Here is an 18786-nt window from a genome sequence, read left to right on the forward strand (position 1 = left end):
AACCCAAAAGGGGGTCTATAGGCCTGAAGTTATCGTTTCAAATGGCGGCTATCCAATTGAACCAGGAGTGTATTTAGCTGACCTGTGTGATGTGATTATGAAAAGGCCCACTGGGTCCAAGTGAGACTCCACGCGGAGTCAAAAATGGCCAATCCTATTGCCAGTAGGCCTCATTGGGCCTGGAGTGTGGGACAGGATTGTGTGGCCTCTATTGCTGGGTGGGCCTATCTGCTTCGTTTCCTGGGAGGTAGCCCCCTCCCGGGTTACGGATTCAGCAATGGGCCCCCCCAACTGTTGATCCCCTGAAGGAATCCGGATCGCGTCTCTCTGGAGGCTCAGCAGGCCCAAATGGCAGCTGCTGCTTATCCTCGTCCAAGGAATAGCCTCCGCGGTCCCATGATCGGATTTCCACGACCTGGGGTGTCGTGGGAGCGGCGGTAGCCTCTGCGCCGAAATTTGTAGCAATGGGGCTGCCCCGAGCTAGGCAGTCAGTAAGGGGGAATGATTTTCACTCACAAAAACGGCAGCCAAAATGGCGCCCGCGAGTGCCCTGGGCTGCTCATTTAAGCTCCGATGATCCGGATTCAAGTTTTGAATCCAAGTCTGGAGCTTGCAATTTTCCCCAAAACTGGGGTGAAAAGCTGGGGAGGCTTGGGAGAAAGGCACAGCAAGCAGTCTCTGATACTTTCTACCCCCTCCCCCACCCAGAGCCCTGGGAATGGAATGGGAATGCTGGAAGGAAAATTCCCACACACACACCCCCCACACCTCTTAAATGAATTGAGATCAGTACTGATCCCAGTACTTGTGGGGAATTTGTTAAAAGGGGTATAATTTAGAGTTAGCCAATAATTTAGGGAGAATTCACCAATGGATTACTTTGTCTAACCTGTTATAGCTGAGCCAAGCCAAAATGACTCTTCAAGAGCTGAGACCAAGTTAAGACTGGATCTCCTAGCAAGAGGGGGCGTGTCAAGTTTTGGCTACTTAGTCTCAAGAGCAGGCAGACAGAGAAAACCCACTGGTGGATTCTCCATCTCCTGTACTGGAGAATGCCTAGAACTACCTGCCCAGCTGCATTCTGGATCAATTGATGGTTCCAAATAGTTTTCAAGGGCAGCCCCAGGTAGAACAGGTTGCAGTAATTCACCCAGGAATGTCTGAATGACTGGGAGCAGTCCAGGAAAAGGTACAAATGGTGTACAAGACCGAGTTATGCAAAAGTCCCTGTGCTCACAGAAGCTACGAGTCCAGGAAGACTACAAAATTACATGCTGAATCCAAGCAGGGCAGTACCACCTCATTCAAAGTTGAAATATCTCCAGCCCAGGTCCTATAGGGGCCCAAACCCCCAGCCACTGTCTTGGAAGGTTGAGCTGAAGTCTGTCCTTCCATATCAACAAGTGATAGGGCCTTGATATAGATATTAAAAGGGAGGGGTGAGAGCCCTATGGCACTCTTCAAAGCAGGGATCTAGGACATGACTCTGCCCTCAAACTGACTGGGACCTTCAGACTTAGAGGAAGAACCACAGGAACATAGTGCTCTCTATACTCAAACTCTAAACTTGTCCAGGACATATGTACAGTATGAACAGCTACAAAGAAATCACCAAGGGCCAGATAGATACACTACCCCCATCTTAGGTCTGCACAAGTCATCAGGGGTGACCAAGTTGTTTCAGTACTGTACCATGATCTGAAACCTGATTGCCACCTTCAGAGCTGTAGTCGGATCACATTCTCCATTTTTTCCCAGAGAAGCCTGAAGACTGGATGAAAATTGTTCAAATCACAGGTATCCAGTAATGGTTTCTTAAGGTGAAGACTCATCTCTTTCAGAGTTGGAAGGACTATCCTCTCAAGGAAGCATTCACCATTGCACGGATCTACCCACATGCCTCTCCCTGGAGGTCTTAATCAAGTAGGAGTAGGGATTAAAAATACAGATTAATTTTAGTAACAGAATAATCTAGTATCTAGCTGAGTATGATTCTTTGAATACCGACTGCTAAATATATTTTGCAAACCATGTTTATCCAGGAAGCTAACATACACACTATACTGAACTGCTTTATTCTTTCCTCAGATTCAGAACATTCAGCAACAAATGTGTTAAAATGCCTTTTCCTAAAATTAAAAAAAAAACTAAATTTATTAAAACAAATAGAAGTTTTATTTGTTTACAATGCAGTGTAAAAACTATGTTGGATCATAAATCAGTAGATATTTCCATGTTTAATTTCACTTTTTTAAGATACAGACAGAATACACATTTTAAAAATGGTAATTAATGATCACTTCCCACAAATTCAGGTACAATGCAGTTGTATCAGAAAGACAGATTGGAATTACAATTATATTATTGTTACATTAGATGTCATTTTTGCCATTTCTTCAGGGGAGTGGCTTTTTATAACTTCTTTGATAAACTGTTCGAGTGCAGTAAAGTAGCCTTGGCACTGCCAAGTGTCATTATGAGTTCCATCTGGAAATATTGCCAATCTTTTAGTCCGAGCAGGAGAAAGTTCATAAAGTTGCTTCATCATAACTGGAGGAATCAGTTGGTCAGCAAGTCCAGAAATGAACAGTGAAGGCATCCTGCACTGAGATATTTTTCTATAAGACAGGAACTTGTTCTTATAGCACCATAAAGGAAGGTACCTCATAGGAAAGAAAGAAAACAGTGTGCTGGCCATATGTGGGATACTAAGGAATGTATTCTCCACCAAGATGGCAGAAATCCTATGAGAATTTTCAGAGGCCAGGTGAATAGCAACTGCTCCCCCCAATGAACGGCCAAAAAGAAAAATTTTTGTCTTGTCAAGATCTGATCTAGTCATCACATAATCTAGAACAGCCTCGGAATCTAAATAGATGCCATCCTCACTTGCTTCTCCTTCACTCTTCCCATAGCCTCTATAGTCAACCAATAATAAATTTACTTTCAGGTTTACTAGCATCAATAAAGCATTTGGTAGTCGATGCCCAATGTTGCCTGCATTCCCATGAAAATAAATAATAGTAGGAGAATATGAGGAATTATCACCTGTGAATCTGAGAAGAATTAGGTTGAGCAACACACCATCTTTGGTTTTGATAAAGATATTCTCATGTGGGATGCCAGTAGGCATGGGAACATAGAGTCGCGATGAAGAGGGTTGCTCAGGGAAATAAAGCAACACATCCTGGAATTTATATAATATACCTGTGATAGATACGAATATTAACAGAGGTAAAATCAGGCCACCATACAAATGAAAAGTCACTATCAAAGGTAAGAGAGAAATACGGCAGACACCCCAGGACCATGACACCAAAGCAAGCAGCCATTTTTCAATGGAAGTCCAAAGCATCCATGATTTTTCCATTATAGTAGCCAATGAATCTCTAGTCCACATGAATCCTGAAAGAAGAAAATACACTTAAGCTTAAAACAACATGAACAAAAAAAAGTAAAGCAAAACAAATAGTAAGCGTAATATATCAGAAAAAATAGGTTGCTCTGGTAACAACTGAGCAATGTTTTTGAAAAATAAAACGAAGTGTTTCATCTAAGGAACTTGAAAAGTGTATTAATTAATTTAACAAATTAAAAACAAAATTAATTTAAAAATTCATAAATAAAAGACAGAGAAAATAGAGATAAGGAAGGTTGAGAGCTTCAGCCCTTTTTCTCCTTAAGTTTGACTGATCTGTTCTAAATCAAAGAAAATTAAATTTGTTCTTTCCCCACTCACCCTAAAAGAGAAACCCAGTTCAACTAGATTTAATCAAAATTCCTTCATTCACATCCATGTACTGACATGCCAGCTTGCAGTAGCAATTAAAATTCATTAGTTGGAAAGAACTATTAGTTAATGTATAAGGGCAGTGCTGTGTGCAGTATTGGTTTTGCCCTAGTATGAAACAAGACAAGACCTTCATTGCCTGCCATACAATCTCAACAAATGAATGCCTTGAGATAGCTGATTTTTACCAACTTCCTATTCTTGCTTTCAGCACCACATTACACTGTTCTAAAGATTGAAAGGATGGGTTATAAGAGACGATCTTCCTACGAAAATATGCTGTCTATAATTTTTCAAAGGAATTGCAAGCTGGAACAGAAAATATACTAAGTGGAGAAAACAGGGCAGTGTAGTGCTTTAGATTCAAAGTGCTTCCCCAAAGACATGAGAGTAGCCGTGACTCCATGGGAGTAGCCTTGACTCCTTTAATGAGACACAGACAGGTGCAATGTTTGTACTCCTACATGTCCCAAAGGACTTTCAAAAGCAATGCAACGTACCACCTCTATTTCACAAATTACTATTTAAGCGTGTAAGATGGTACAAACAAGTACATGGAAGTGGTAGAATAGGCATCATAGACTTTTCCTAATGTATTACCTGAAGGTAAAAGAGAGGATCAACTTTGGCCTAGATATGAGATACAAGATACACAAAGTGCTGTAGGAAAAAGGAATGCAAGTGAAGAATCAGGATAACATCATAGCTTATGTAAGTAGTATTCAATTGCAGACAAATGACATCTTTTCATAATAGGTTGGTTATGGTCTTCTACCAAAAGCCCACATTGGCTGGGTCAATATAATACTTTAAACCAGTGTTTCTCAACCTGGGCCACTTTCAGATTTGTGGACTTCAATTCCCAGAATTCCCCAGCCAGAATAGCTGGCTGAGGAATTCTGGGAGTTGAAGTCTACCCATTTTAAAGTGGTCCAGGTTGAGAAACACTGCTTTAAACAAAGTAAAATAAGCTACATTATGCTGAGTGTCGCATTAAGTATAATTCTGAAACCATAATTTCTGGTTTAGTATGCTGTGCTAATCTAGAAATTGTGGCTCATTTAATAAAGTATGGTCAAAACAAACAATGAATTAGTAAAATTTATACACCTAGCCATTCCATCTATCAAGAAAGCAGCTGTGGGAACTCAAAATCCTACTTGGCATGTTTAGGTAGCAGCTGATGCGTTACTTTTATGCAACACCATTCTATTTTATAACTTAGGTTTAAATAATTCTGTCATTCAAGACCTAAGTATTTCTTCAGATTTCTGTATCTTGTGATCTTCTCTCTTCCTGACAATTCAATAGATACCAGAACTGGGACAAGGACATAAAACAGAACCCCATCTAGAGTCTCTCATTTATACGGAAACTGTGCCACAGCATATAGAACATAAGACACATACTCTAGAGTACTGAGCATGTAAATGTAGAAATGGATAAGTCATGGAAGATCAACCCTGCTTGCTTTATAGGGCAGATTTCCAGACCAGCAAATATTTGCACTGATTAAAAAAAAAATTCTATAGGGGAAAAAAAAAAACACCATTTTTCAAATTTAGGGATGTCAGAAGTTATATTATCTTTCTAAAATATGTCATATAACTAAAACTCTTTTTCACTTTTAAAACTTTCACAAAGCCATATGTTCTTCCAAAGGTGATAGTTCTTTGAAGAATGAAAACATCTTCATTGAAGCTTGCTAGAATGGTTGTTACTATCTCATCTACTATATTTCAGGGGTAAAATTTCTAACTTTTAATCATATCCAAATGCAGATTATGAGAAAATGATAAATTTTGATTATACAAGCTTTCATATTAAGTTCATCTTTTTCCCTTAACATCTCATTTGTGTTGCATCATTTCAAACTATATAGGCCTGTGGGTATTTACTGACTTCAATTAACATATAAGCTATTCTAGCAGCCTTCTAGGTTGAACAGCAGCAGATTAATATTTTTAAATATATTAATAAGTTTCTTCAGTAGAAGCTTAATAAGTGTTAACTGTAAAATTGATTCAAAGAAATTTTAAATAACCACTATCATCCAGTAATATCTATATTAGCATAATGATTATGCATACTTTAAAGTTTTATGGCCAAATCTATTTATTCTAATTTTGACAAAAGCTGCTGAAAAAAAAACTTCCAGAGCTACCAATGAAGTCTACAACTAGATAATGGTTTGATCCAAAATAGCATGAGCAGAACTATGGCCATGCAGCAGAGTTTCATGTCTCATCCAGCCCAGTGCAGCTTCCTACTCCCCTAAAAAGGTTTATATTGTAAACCACACAGAATTACTTAGGGTGATATAGAAATGTGATGAATGAATGAACTGTTTGAAAATCAGATGGCCATTCCAGCTGCAATATCCTTATGTCCCTCAATCGAGGTGTTTACAGTTGAGGTACCATCAAGAATAGTATTGGAATAGATTGCAGCTGGATCAGAGAATCAGGAACTGCATTGATGTGCTTTCATTCTCATATTGAATCACACAAACTTTAGTCAATATCATACAAAAAATACTTTAGATACATAAATATCTTCATAAATGACTTAGATGAGGGAACTGAAGAGGAACTCATCAAATTTGCGGATGACACCAAACTACAGAAGTAGCCAACACCCCAGAAGACAAACTCAGGATCCAAAAAGATCTAGACAAACTTGAAAAATGGGCCCTATCAACAAAATGAGTTTCAATGTGAAGAAAAGCAAAAGTTTTACATTTAGGCAGGAAAAATCAAAGGTACAAGGACAGATTGGGCGAGACCTGGCTTAAAAACAGTAATTGTGAGAGGGACCTTGGAGTCCTAGTAGACGATCACTTGACTATGAGCCAGCAGTGTGCAGCAGCAACCAAAAAAGCTAATACAATCCTGGGTTGTATAAACAGAGGCATAGAATCAAGCTTACACGAAGTATTAGTACCGCTTTATAAAACCCTAGTAAGACCACACCTGGAATACTGCAGCCAATTTTAGTCACCATCTCACAAAAAAAAAAAATGTTGAGACCTTGGAAAAAAATCAGAGAAGAGCAACTAAGATAATTAAAGGCCTGGAGACTAAAACATACGAAGAACAGCTACGGAACTTGGGTTTGGCTAGTCCAGGGGTCTGCAACCTTAAACACTCAAAGAGCCACTTGGACCCCGTTTCCCAGAGAAAAGAAAACACTGGGAGCCAAAACATGCCAGCACATGCATGTGCGAGGGAGGGGAATTTGATTGAAGAGTTTAATTAAAAAGAAATAGAGACTGCTGTGCATGAGTTCTCTCTCTCCCTCTCTTTCTCTCTCTCCTTCTCTGTTTCCTCTCCCCCTTTCTTTCTCTCTCTCTCTCTCTCCCTCCTCTCCCTCTCCTTTTTCTCTCTCCCTCTCTCCCTCTCTTTTTCGCTCCCTTTCTTTCTCTTTTTCTCTCTCCCCCTTTTTCTCGCTCCCTTTCCCCCTTTTTTCTCGCTCCCTCTCTCCGTCTTTTTCTCTCTCCCTTTCTCTCTCCCCCTTTCTCCTCTCCCTTTTTTCTCTCATCTCCCCCTTTCTCTCTCCTCTCCCTCTTTCTTTTTCTTTCTTTTTCTCTCCCTTTCCTCTCTCCCTTCTCTTTCCCTCTCTCTCCTCTCCCTCTCTTTTCTCTTCCTTTCTCTCTTTCCTCCCCTCTTTCTCTTTCCTCTCCCCCTCTCTCTTTCTCTCTCCCTCCCTCTTCTCTTTCTCTCCCCCCTCTCTCTTTCTCTCTCCAGTCTTCTACTCACCTGGCAAGCTGGCTTCAAGCTGTTCCCCAACAGGCTGGCTCTCCTGCCCTTCCTGCTTCCTGCTGAGACGCAGCCAAGGCAGGAGCCCTGCCCAATGCTTGTCAGCTCGTCGGAAAATAGCGTAAGGCCACTCTCTTTTTTTATACAGAGAGGGGGGGGGAAGAGAAGCGCAAGTGCCTCTCTCTGTCTCTGTCTCTCTCTGAAAATGGCAGAGGAGGCTGGGAGCCGCAGGAGAAGGCTCAAAAAGCCACATGCGGCTCCAGAGCCACAGATTGCTGACCTGTGGGCTAGTCTAAAGAAAAAAAGAAATAGGGGAGACATGATAGTAGTATTCCAGTATCTGAGGAACTGCCACAAGGAAGAGGGGGTCACTTTGTTCACCAGAGTACCAGAGGGAAGGATAAGAAACAATGGTTGAAAACTGACCAAAGAGAGAAGCAACCTGGAATTAAGGAGAAACTTCCGGACAGTGAGGACAATCAACCAGTGGAACAGCTTGTCTTCAGAAATCGTGGACACTCCATCACTGGAGATTTTTAAGAAGAGACTAAACAATCATCTGTCTGAGATGGTATGTAGGTGCTCCTGCTTGAGCAGGGGGCTGGATTAGAAGATCTCCAAGGTTCTATTTATATTTATATTCTATTCTCATACCAAAAAATGACTTGAGGAAAATATCACAAACATCTCATCATTCAGGAATCTAGAAACATTATATCAGCACCCATGAATTTGGAATATCTTTCTTCAGCCCCTACAGGGTTGGTACTTAAAAACATAATGATGGTTTTGTGCATAGCATAATTAAACCACCTCTCAGAAGTATTACCTTCTCACCTGGTATTCTTAGTTTTTTTAAAAAAAACTTTTATCAGATTTCTAACAAATATGGTAATCGGGATTGCCAAGAAACATAATTTATGTGCATGATAACCTTGCACATTAAAAGTAACAGTATTTCAGTCTTATTTCAAACTATTATAAACTACTACCATAGTTGCAGTCATAGACTTTTAAATGCCTGATTTCATTGAGACTACTTTATCTATTTATCATCCATCTATGTCATAATCTTGGAACTGAACATCTGCAACAGTAATATTAATTTTACAATATTATTTTAGTTCTGGTTTCTCTTCACTCTTTTAAAATAATAATCATTACTGTTGATTCTTGTGATTATCCAGCCCTGCAAAATATACATTTAAAGTATTGCTTATCCTATATTTGTTCCTTAGTAATAAGTGACAAAGAGATGAAAGATTACCAGTCGTTATAAAGAATCTAGATTTTTAAACAAAATATTCTGCAGATTTCATTAATTTTTTTCAGCTGTTAAGCCTGATGTGAGTTACTTGCAGCATCATGAGAATCATTTAACTGTTCCCTGATAATTAAACTCAAAAGAAGATAGGCAGACTCAAAAACATAAATGGGAATAAGATACCCTTCCTACTTTCTCACATATTTAATTTTAAGTTAATGTTCAGCTTTGGGCTAAATAATAATAAACAAGTCAGATTCACAAACCATATTGGAAACTGATTTTTTGAAGCTGAACAGCTTGTTTTACAAGACAAAAATTGGTTTCTAGACCATACTATTCTATAAAACAATGTTACAAAGTCACTTCTACTATAGGGTTAGTTATAGTACATAAATCTAAGGTTTCAAATTAAATTTGTTGCAGATTGTCCACACAATGTTAAGCTATTGCTTGGAAATACTGTGTGTAGCCTTTCAATCTGCTTTACCATAAAATCCTTAAATATTTGTTCTTAAAGTAATCAAATAAAACAACTGTCTTAATTGTTAGCATTATTTTTAATATCATGGTGGTATGAAGTTTACATTAGTGCAAATACTTGGAAGGAATATCTACAGATATATTCTATATAATACAGAAGAACAATACACTGTTTTACAATAATAGCATGGAAAAAAGTTTAAATTGGCCCCATGCAATATTTCATACAAAAACATGGGAGAACTATACCAGTGGTTCTCAACCTGTGAGTCGGGACCCCATTTGGGGTCAAACGACCATTTCACGAGGGTCGCCAAACAACGCAGTCCGCCATTTTTTCCCCCTTTTCCTTAGCTGTGCTACTCCCTTTTATTCTATTGGCTTTTGAAAGCCAATAGAATAGACTCTCTTGAATAGAGTCTAATTCTATTGGCTTTCAAAAGCCAATAGGAATTGTCCAGGCTGTCTCTGCCCTGCTGAGCCCACCCAAAGTCACATTCTGCAAACAGTGCTGCACCAGTTGAGTAGTCCTCGACTTACGACTGGTTGAATAGTCCTTGACTTACGACTGGTTGAATAGTCCTCGACTTACGATCGGTTGGGGGTTGCAGCATTAAAAAGGTTGAGAACCACTGAACTATACCTTATATATCTACTAGTGGTATCTCAACTATGCAAATCGCTTCAACTCACTCTAATAATGCGTTTGTGATATAACTGAATATCTCAAAGGCTTCAGTATGCTAGTTTGTGTACTCTAAAGGAAGCCTATTGTATTTCTGAAATAAGCCAGTATTTTTCCAGATCTAAATATTTTCTGGGTATAAGCTAAAATATTTATTAGCAATCTAATGTAATGTACATAAACAAACCAGGTAAAGAATTTGGCACCGACTGGACAAACTACATGGTAATATATGCTAATAGAAACACAAAAGACAGCTGATGCATTCATACCTAATGATCAACTTCTTGAAGAAAATGTCTCTTACATAAGCCATCTCCTTTCAACTTTAGATCAGGTACTGTTTTATAACAAAGAATTCCCATAGGATTTAGTAATGGAGCTAGGACAGAAAATAAAGAAGTTTGAACAGTAACTATTTCAATTACTGTATTACTATATTTGTTTTGAAATGTTCTTACTGTTCACAGATTCTACTAAAGGCATTAAATATTTTAATAAACATTATTTTACTATTTAGTAAGCCATAAGAAAATATGACTGTCTGAGAAGAACTACACTGTCATCCACTTTTAGAAGTTGAACAGCACTTCACCCACTTAACTGGCGAAACCACAATGGCAATCCTTTTCAGTGATTCTCCTCTGGCCAAACCTGATGTATTACAAAAGATCGGCAGTCTGATCTTTCAATGTACAGTATGTTTGGCTTAAAAACAATCGTGGAAGCAATTCGGACAGAGGCTAAGGGTAAAACAGGCTAATCTCAGAAATACTATCACGTCATTAACTGTTAACTAGGGCCAACCTTTTCCAATCTGGGGCAATCCAGAAAGTAAAAACTATAAATTCCAGCCTCCCCAGCTAACAGAGTCGTTTAAGGGATGAGGGGGAAGCCCTATTTCGGAACGCCGCGGTGAAATGTCCTTTTCGAAAGATCTCATAAATTCCCCTGCCTTGAGTATGAGGCAGCGAGGAAATGTTTTCGAGAGGAGAACTACATGTGGGCAGCCCTTTCCGCCCAACCCGGGGATTTTCTAGAGAAACGCACAGCGTCGACTCCTGCGGCACGAAGAGAGGGAGCCAGGAGGCGAAGTGCTCGATAGACCTAGAGGAGACCCAGACGGCTGCTTCCCCCTCTCCCCTCGAAGAGAGAGGACGACGGCGCCACTCCGCTTCCTAGCTAAACGCGCAGGCCTCTGCTCGAACCAACAGAGTCCCAGCACACCAACCTCATCGCTGCCCGGGACGGGATACTCTACATCCTACCCTTCCTCTTTTTAGACCGGGTTCGACTCACTCAGCCGTCACTTCCGGGAAAGCGAATCGACGTCACAAGTGCTTCCGGGCAACGAGTGACGAGAACAGATCTTCTTGAAGTGACTAAAAGGGTGCTGCGCACCAGTTTGTGAACGCAGCAGAATTGGCCGGAGGGGACTTTCTCGGGCTCGAGGGCAGGCCAGCGATCCTGTTTCTATGGCAACTTCCGAACCGTTCCTGTGAAGTTCCAGGAGTAGCGCTTTAATAGGCTGCGGTTCGCCGTGGAATGAGGAGGTGCCGTTCTCTCTCTCCCTCCCCCCCCCCAGCGAGAAACAAAAACTCCGATCTCCCTTACAGCAAAGAAAAGGAGGCGCCCTGAATATTTTCGTTCGCTATTTTGGTGACCTCAAGTTCTCTCCTCCGCTGCGGAAGGGGCAGAACGTAGGGTGGAGTAAAAATGTGTTGGTGAACATCCCAGCCCATTTTTCCTCCTGCAACCTCCTCCTTCGCTATGGCTGATAAGAGAACCTCTCTTTTTTTTTTTGGTCACTGCTCCTTTAAAATAATTAGGCAGTGAGATTGGAGAACTGAAAGCAAGAGACCTACGGTACTCCCACTTTGCTGTCCTCCAGTAGTGCTGGCCCGCCCTGTGGAGTAAGCCCTGTAGCTTGTAATCTGCCGGTGAGGATAAATTTTGGCACATATATACTCGTGAATAAGCCAACACCAGAATTTTTAACCAAAATAGTATGAAAAATGTGCCACTTACCAATAAGGCAATCCTTGAAGTTTAATTTTCACATTTGGCTTCTCTGCAGATGGTTTATTTTTGGGTTAAGAGTTAAAAGTTCAAGGATTGGTTACAGTATCTGCAGATGGACATATATAAACATATACACCAGTACTTTACTTTAAAATGTAACCTTATATACTTGTGAACACATTCATCTATGAATAAGCTGAACCCATTTTTTTGGGATGTACTTTGGCACTTAAAATTCAAGGCTTATGCATGAGTATGTATAAGTAGTTCATAACTTACAACTGGGTTGCTTAGTTACAACAGACCCCTTCAGATTCAGAGTTCTAAAGGCTGCCTCTCCCATGGTCACATGATAATCAGCCTGCATTTATTGTTGTTTGCATTGCCCTGCAGTCACACAACCATAATTTATGTTTTTGCCAAAACTGGTTTTATTTCTGGTTTCTGGCAAAGAAGGTTCCATAGTAAACAGTGGGTTTATTTAATGGCTGCGGCATTCAATTAACTGCCATGTTAATGACTTAGGCCTATAATTGCAAGCTCAATTATGGGCATAAACTGAGGATGACCTGTATAGTAATAATGTGGAGGAGTGCTGGAAATGGTTCAAAAGTTGTACCTACCCAACCCTGCTAATTAGGCAGTACTGTGCTTCATCTTGCTTGCCCCAACCCTGTTGGCTTTTTGCAAAGCTTTAAAAACCTGGCTGTGTAGCCAGACCTGAGACTTGGAATGTGTTAAGGGGCCCCCTTTACTTGGCTTTACTATTAGTTGATTAATTATACAGCTGCTGTTTATACTTATTTATTTTGTGGATATTTTTTATTATTTTAATATCTTTAAATTGCTTTATAATTTTAGAATTGTAAGCTGCTCAGAGTCACTTGGTTGAGTTGGCAGGTATAGAAATTGAACAAACAAAAAAATCTGGCATAGCTAAGTGGGCAATATTATCCTGGGAGGGCTGACAGTTAAGAATGCCTCCTCTTCCCCCAAAAGTTCTTGATCCCACAGAATTGGGTAGGAGAATTGATGCTTAAAGAGCAGCTGCCCAAACACACTTTTCTTGCCATTCCTCTTGCTGCTTGAGGTCTGTTGCCAGATCTGGCAGAGTTGGCACAAAATGTTGGAGACATGGCTGATAAACTCATTCAGTGAGTCCAGGTTTGCCTACTAGTATAAGGCAAATGGCCCTGAAGATCAGTAGGCAAGGATTGGGGTAAGGACATACGCACAGCAGCCTCTGGGTGTCACCCAATGTTATCTTGATACAAGATGAAACAGATAGATGACAGGGCACAGCTTCTGCCAAAAAAAGTTGAAAATATAACTATATTGTATCTACCATAGATTTAAAATATAGTTTAAAATTGGAACAGGAAAATATGTGTTCAGGGTGCCTTCTCTGTGGATCAGAAATGTGTTAATGATTACTTAATCACTTCTCATCCTCCAAATATAATTGCTGAAGTTTCTCTGATCTGCAGTTAACAGACTGTGGGAGTGACAACAAGCCTGATGTAGCATGAAGGTTCTGGTTTAGAAACCAGGAAAGACTTAATTCTAGGTCTGCCTTGGGCAGGTGTAGGCAACCGTGGCTCTTTTATGACTCGTGGACTTCAACTCCCAGAATTCCTGAGCCAGCCATGCTGAGGGGAAAGGGAGAGGTTGCCATGCTGAGCCATGCTGGCTCAGGAATTCTGGGAGTTGAAGTCCACGAGTCATAAAAGAGCCAAGGTTGCCTACCCCTGCCCTTGGGTATAAAACATGACTAGATGACTTTGAGGCAGTCACTATCAGCTCAGTCCACCTCACAGAGTTGTGGGGAAACAGATGTATTAGATAGGTTTGCTGCCTTGAGTTATAGATAAAAGGGCAGGACAAAATATAATAAGTACTTAGAAGACAAATCTGGTTTGGCAGATTGTGTTGGTTTATTCTCCCAATCTGGTAAGTGCTGAGTTTGGGCAGCATTCTGTGTCTCACCAAAGGGGGCAGTCATGGTAGGAGATTGGGAAAGACTGGTCTAGTATTCTCTCTTGCAGGTGGCCTAGCACAGAGTGGACCTAGTTGCTCTACGTAAGGCATGTCAAACATGCAGCCCACATCCACCCCGGCCCCGCCAGGGCAAAACAAGTCCCGGTACAATACGGCCCGCAATGTAATCAGGTTTGACACCCCTGCTCTAGGTTATGCGCCTGGCTATCTCCATCTGCTCTCTTTCTGTGCAGCAGAATTCTGTTGGATCAGCATCTCAAGGATAGCAGGATAATTGGCTCTATTTTTTTTATTTCTTTATTAGATTTTTATCCTGCCTTTATTACTTTTATAGGTAACTCAAAGTGGTGAACATACAATATGCTACTCCCTCCTCTGATTTTCCCTACAATATCAAACCTGTGAGGTGGGTTGTGTTGAGAGAGAGTGATCCAAAGTCACCCAGCCAACTTTCATGCCTAAGGCGGGATTAGAATTCAGTCTTCTGGTTTCTAGGTCAGGACCTTAACCACTACACCAAACTGTCTCTCTAATCCTTTGAGACTAAGGATGCTGGATGCAGAAAGAAAAAAAAAATACAAGTAGAGCATGCTGCCTGTAGTAGTCCCTTCATCACCTGTTGCCATTCTATCTCATTAAGCATTAAAATTTGATGAGTTACAAAGGACTTTGGGAGCATCACTGAAAGGTTTGGTGAGGGCACATGTAGCTTTATACCTCAATTAGTACACTTTATAATCAGTGTTTGCTCAGTTTTCCTCAATGTGTTGCCATGTAGTGCTACTATATCCTCATGTAGCAAAAATACTTTCAAAGGTAAAGTAATTTAAGACTATAAAGTTAGAATAACTGGATATGGAAAGAAACAATATAGTAAAAATAAAATGGGAAGCTTCTTTGCTTACAGAGTATATAACACTGCAGCCTAAAACTCTTTTATTTAGTTTCTGAGATGGCATTTGGCTTTACCCTTGTACGTCATCTGATGATATTCTGATAACCAGTAGAACGTGTTTCTAACCACATATAGATCACTTTGGTATAGCTGGAGCCAGAGAGTAAGACTAAATTTATTGCTTTGAGTTTAACATTCATTATGCATGTTGAGGCATACCATTAATTTATGGTAAAACAGTAAATAAAAATGTTCAAACTAAAAAGAGCTCTGAATTTATAATTCCTTTGATTGTTTCTTTTTGTAGATAAAAAACATCTAAGATGGCTTCAGTCCCCATTTCATATTCATCTTCCAAGCTAACTGTAGCATCACAAGTCCCATTTGCAGATCTCTGTTCAACATTAGAACAAATACAGAAGTGCAAATCCCGATCAGATAAAACAAGATATTTCAAGGATTTTCTAGATTCCTGGAGGAAATTTCATGATGCTCTTCATAAAAATGAGAAGGATGTGATAGATTCTTTTTATCCTGCAATGAGGCTTATTCTTCCACAGTTGGAAAGAGAGAGGATGGCTTATGGAATTAAAGAAACAATGCTTGCTAAGCTATATATTGAATTGCTAAATTTACCCAAAGATGGAAAAGACGCTTTAAAACTTTTAAATTTTCGAACACCCATTGGCTCACAAGGAAATGTTGGAGACTTTGCTATGATTGCCTACTTTGTTTTGAAATCAAGATGCATCAACCAAGGTCAACTGACCATACAACAAGTGAATGATCTTCTAGATTCAATTTCTAATAATAATGCTGCCAAAAGGAAGGATCTAGTTAAGAAGAGCCTTCTTCAGTTAATAACTCAGAGCTCAGCACTAGAACAGAAATGGTTGATTAGGATGATCATAAAGGATTTGAAACTTGGTGTCAGCCAGAAAACCTTATTTTCTATTTTCCATTCTGATGCTGCAGAATTGCACAGTGTCACAACAGATTTGGAAAAGGTTTGTAGGCAGCTGCATAATCCTTCAGTATCACTTATTGATTCTTCTATTACATTATTTTCTGCCTTTAAACCAATGCTTGCTTCTATTGCCAGTGTGCACCAAATTGAGAAACAAATGAATAATCAGATTTTTTATATAGAAACCAAATTAGATGGTGAACGAATACAGATGCATAAAGATGGAGATGTTTACAAATACTTTTCCAGAAACGGGTATGATTATACTCAGCAGTTTGGTGCTTCTCCCCTTGAAGGTTCATTGACTCCTTTCATTCATCAGGCCTTTAGAAATATTCAAAACTGCATTCTGGATGGTGAAATGATGGCCTATAATCCTACCACCCAGACTTTTATGCAGAAAGGAAGCAAGTTTGACATCAAAAGGATGGTGGATGATTCTGAATTACAAACATGCTTCTGTGTATTTGATGTTCTTATGGTCAATGATCAAAAGTTGGGTCATGAAATGCTGAGCAAAAGGTGCAATATATTAAATACAGTTTTTATACCAATACCTGGTCGAATACAGATTGTTTCTAGAATTCAAGCAAACACACAGAAAGAAGTAGTAGATGCCCTGAATGAAGCCATTGATAACAGAGAAGAAGGAATTGTAATAAAGGACCCCATATCAATTTACAAGCCAGATAAGCGTGGGGAAGGATGGCTAAAGATCAAGCCAGAATATGTCAGTGGGTTGATGGACGAACTGGATCTTTTAATTATTGGTGGCTACTGGGGCAAAGGTCTTCGTGGTGGCATAATATCTCATTTTTTATGTGCGGTTGCTGAGGCTCCTTTGCCCGGTGAAAGACCATCTAAATTCCATTCCATTTGCCGTGTTGGTTCCGGTTGCACCATGAGAGAATTGTATGATCTTGGCTTGAAATTAGCCACATATTGGAAAAAATACGATAGGAAGGTTCCCCCTTGTAATATCTTATGTGGTGCTGAGAAGCCTCAAGTCTTTATTGATCCTTGTAATTCAGTGATTGTCCAGATTAAAGCTGCTGAGATTGTGAGTAGTGATATGTATAAAACAGAATGCACATTACGCTTTCCACGCATTGAAAGAATAAGGGACGATAAAGAATGGTATGAATGTATGACTGTTGACTTTCTAGAACAACTCAGAAGTAAAGCTGCTGGGAAGCTTGCAACAAAACACCTTGATATAGTTGAGGATGAACCACAAGAAAAGAAGCGTAAAACAGTTGCAAAAATTAAAAAAGCAGTCGGTTTAATGGATCATTTTAAAGCACCCGACCTTTCTAAAATAAACAAAGTTTCTAATGTTTTTGAAGATGTTGAGTTTTGTATTATGACTGGGACACAACATTATTCAAAGTATGCTTTGGAAAGCAAAGTAGCAGAATATGGTGGCAGCATAGTTCAAAATCCTGGGCCTGATACTTATTGTGTTGTAGCAGGGACTGAGAATGTTAGAGTGAAAAATATTATTTCTTCCAATAATTATGATGTTGTGAGAGCAGAATGGCTTTTACAGTGTTTCCAGGCTGGAAAATTTGTGCCATGGCAGCCTACTTTTATGATTCACATGTCTCCTGAAACAAAGCAACATTTTGCTTGTGAATATGATACTTATGGTGATAGTTTCACAGCTGATACTGATCCACTAGAGTTGAAGGCAGTGTTCTCAAGAATTAATACCTCTGAAGAGATTTTTCAGGATGTGATTGCTAACCTAGAAGCCCGTTATTCTTGGGAAAGTTCCTTAAGCATATTCAGGCAACAAACCATTTACCTGAGCCTTTCTGATGAAATGAGCTATTTAAGAGACAGGATAAATCAAACCAGATGTTTAACCGTAGAGTTGATACTTCGCTTTCATGGAGCAAAAGTAGTGTCACAGCTTGAGGAAGGTGTATCCCATGTAATCAGCGGAGATCATTCTGATTTGAAGAAAATAAAAACCATTAGAAGGACATTTAAGAAAAAGTTTAAAATTGTGTCGGAGCAATGGATAAAAGATTCTGTAAAAGCTGGAGAATTACAAAATGAAAACTTGTACATGATGTAAGAGTTTAATTAGTAAGAAAAGTCTTGTTAGGATTGTGCAAAGCATTTGAAGAAGGTGATTTGCAGTAACAGGAACAGGAGTGAAGTACATCTCTTTCAAAATAGTCATGCTTTCTGCAAGATGATGTGGCTGCTTCCAAAGTTGTTTTCAGAGCGCACTCTAACTTGGCAGAATGTGATTTTTGAATGTGTTGCACAATTCTATTCTTTTAATATTCTATCTCTTTTGAAGATATGTGAATGAAAGAAAAGGATGCTCAGGAAAATAGGGTGATGATTGTTTCTCAGTGTTGTGTTTTTATCTGTTTTACTTAGCTTTTAATATATTTATAGGAAACCTGTATTACTCAATTATATCTATTAAAAATGTACTGATCTTAAACAACTTTTATCATTTGCAGTCAACAGGGCTATATGTTTAAATTTCCAGTACTGAATGTGGTTTGAGATGTGGTTTAATAGTTTTAAAAAGTGTCATCTATTTAAGTCCATGTTTCATTCATGTTTAATGTATTTTATAATGATGCATTTTTAAATGAATGAATATGTATCCTCAGAATTCAAAACATCTATAATCTTAAATGTATCATAGGAGTGTTTTCTCCAGCAAAGAGGCTTTTAGTTTTACAACCACAATTAAAGTTTTAGCAAAAGAGAATCCAGGTATCTATTTTCTAAAACTTGAAAAGACTGCTTTTCAATAGTATAGCAAGAACAGTTTGTTTCTGCACGTTTTCTGTTTTCATCATTTTGTAATAAATATTTGATATAATTAAATAATATATTTTAAAACCTGATTCTGTTTTGAAACAAGTAATTAGTTGAGAATATTTAATTTTATG

The 18786-nt window shown here is 39.2% G+C and overlaps 2 protein-coding genes across 8 annotated transcripts; one reads left to right on the plus strand and one right to left on the minus strand.

Moving 5' to 3' along the window:
• Positions 1-2152: 2152 nt before the first annotated feature.
• Positions 2153-11669, minus strand: ABHD13 (abhydrolase domain containing 13). Of its 7 annotated transcripts, none has more exons than XM_039326217.1 (4): positions 11212-11342; positions 10253-10362; positions 4391-4450; positions 2153-3405 (listed from the first exon to the last, which is right to left on the minus strand). In XM_039326217.1, exon 4 carries the CDS (start codon positions 3398-3400, stop codon positions 2357-2359), a length of 1044 nt encoding a protein of 347 aa, XP_039182151.1. In that variant the 5' UTR covers positions 3401-3405; positions 4391-4450; positions 10253-10362; positions 11212-11342; the 3' UTR covers positions 2153-2356. The 7 variants fall into 7 exon arrangements, with proteins under 7 accessions (XP_039182151.1, XP_039182154.1, XP_039182150.1 ...); XM_039326220.1 differs by lacking the exon at positions 11212-11342 and adding an exon at positions 11031-11205; XM_039326216.1 differs by lacking the exon at positions 4391-4450.
• On the plus strand, positions 11356-18741 carry LIG4 (DNA ligase 4). The gene is made up of 2 exons (XM_039326215.1): positions 11356-11533; positions 15203-18741. The coding sequence occupies exon 2, from the start codon at positions 15219-15221 to the stop codon at positions 17943-17945; it is 2727 nt and encodes a 908-aa protein (XP_039182149.1). The 5' UTR covers positions 11356-11533; positions 15203-15218; the 3' UTR covers positions 17946-18741.
• Positions 18742-18786: the final 45 nt, after the last annotated feature.

This window comes from Crotalus tigris, unplaced genomic scaffold (assembly GCF_016545835.1).
Source record: "Crotalus tigris isolate CLP2741 ecotype Arizona unplaced genomic scaffold, ASM1654583v1 scf7180000024340.7048381, whole genome shotgun sequence".
Lineage (NCBI taxonomy): Eukaryota > Metazoa > Chordata > Lepidosauria > Squamata > Viperidae > Crotalus > Crotalus tigris.

Bases quoted from the DNA above. Each gene is read 5' to 3' on its own strand.
- ABHD13 (XM_039326222.1), bottom strand. From the start codon at position 3,400: ATGTGGACTAGAGATTCATTGGCTACTATAATGGAAAAATCATGGATG.
- LIG4 (XM_039326215.1), top strand. From the start codon at position 15,219: ATGGCTTCAGTCCCCATTTCATATTCATCTTCCAAGCTAACTGTAGCA.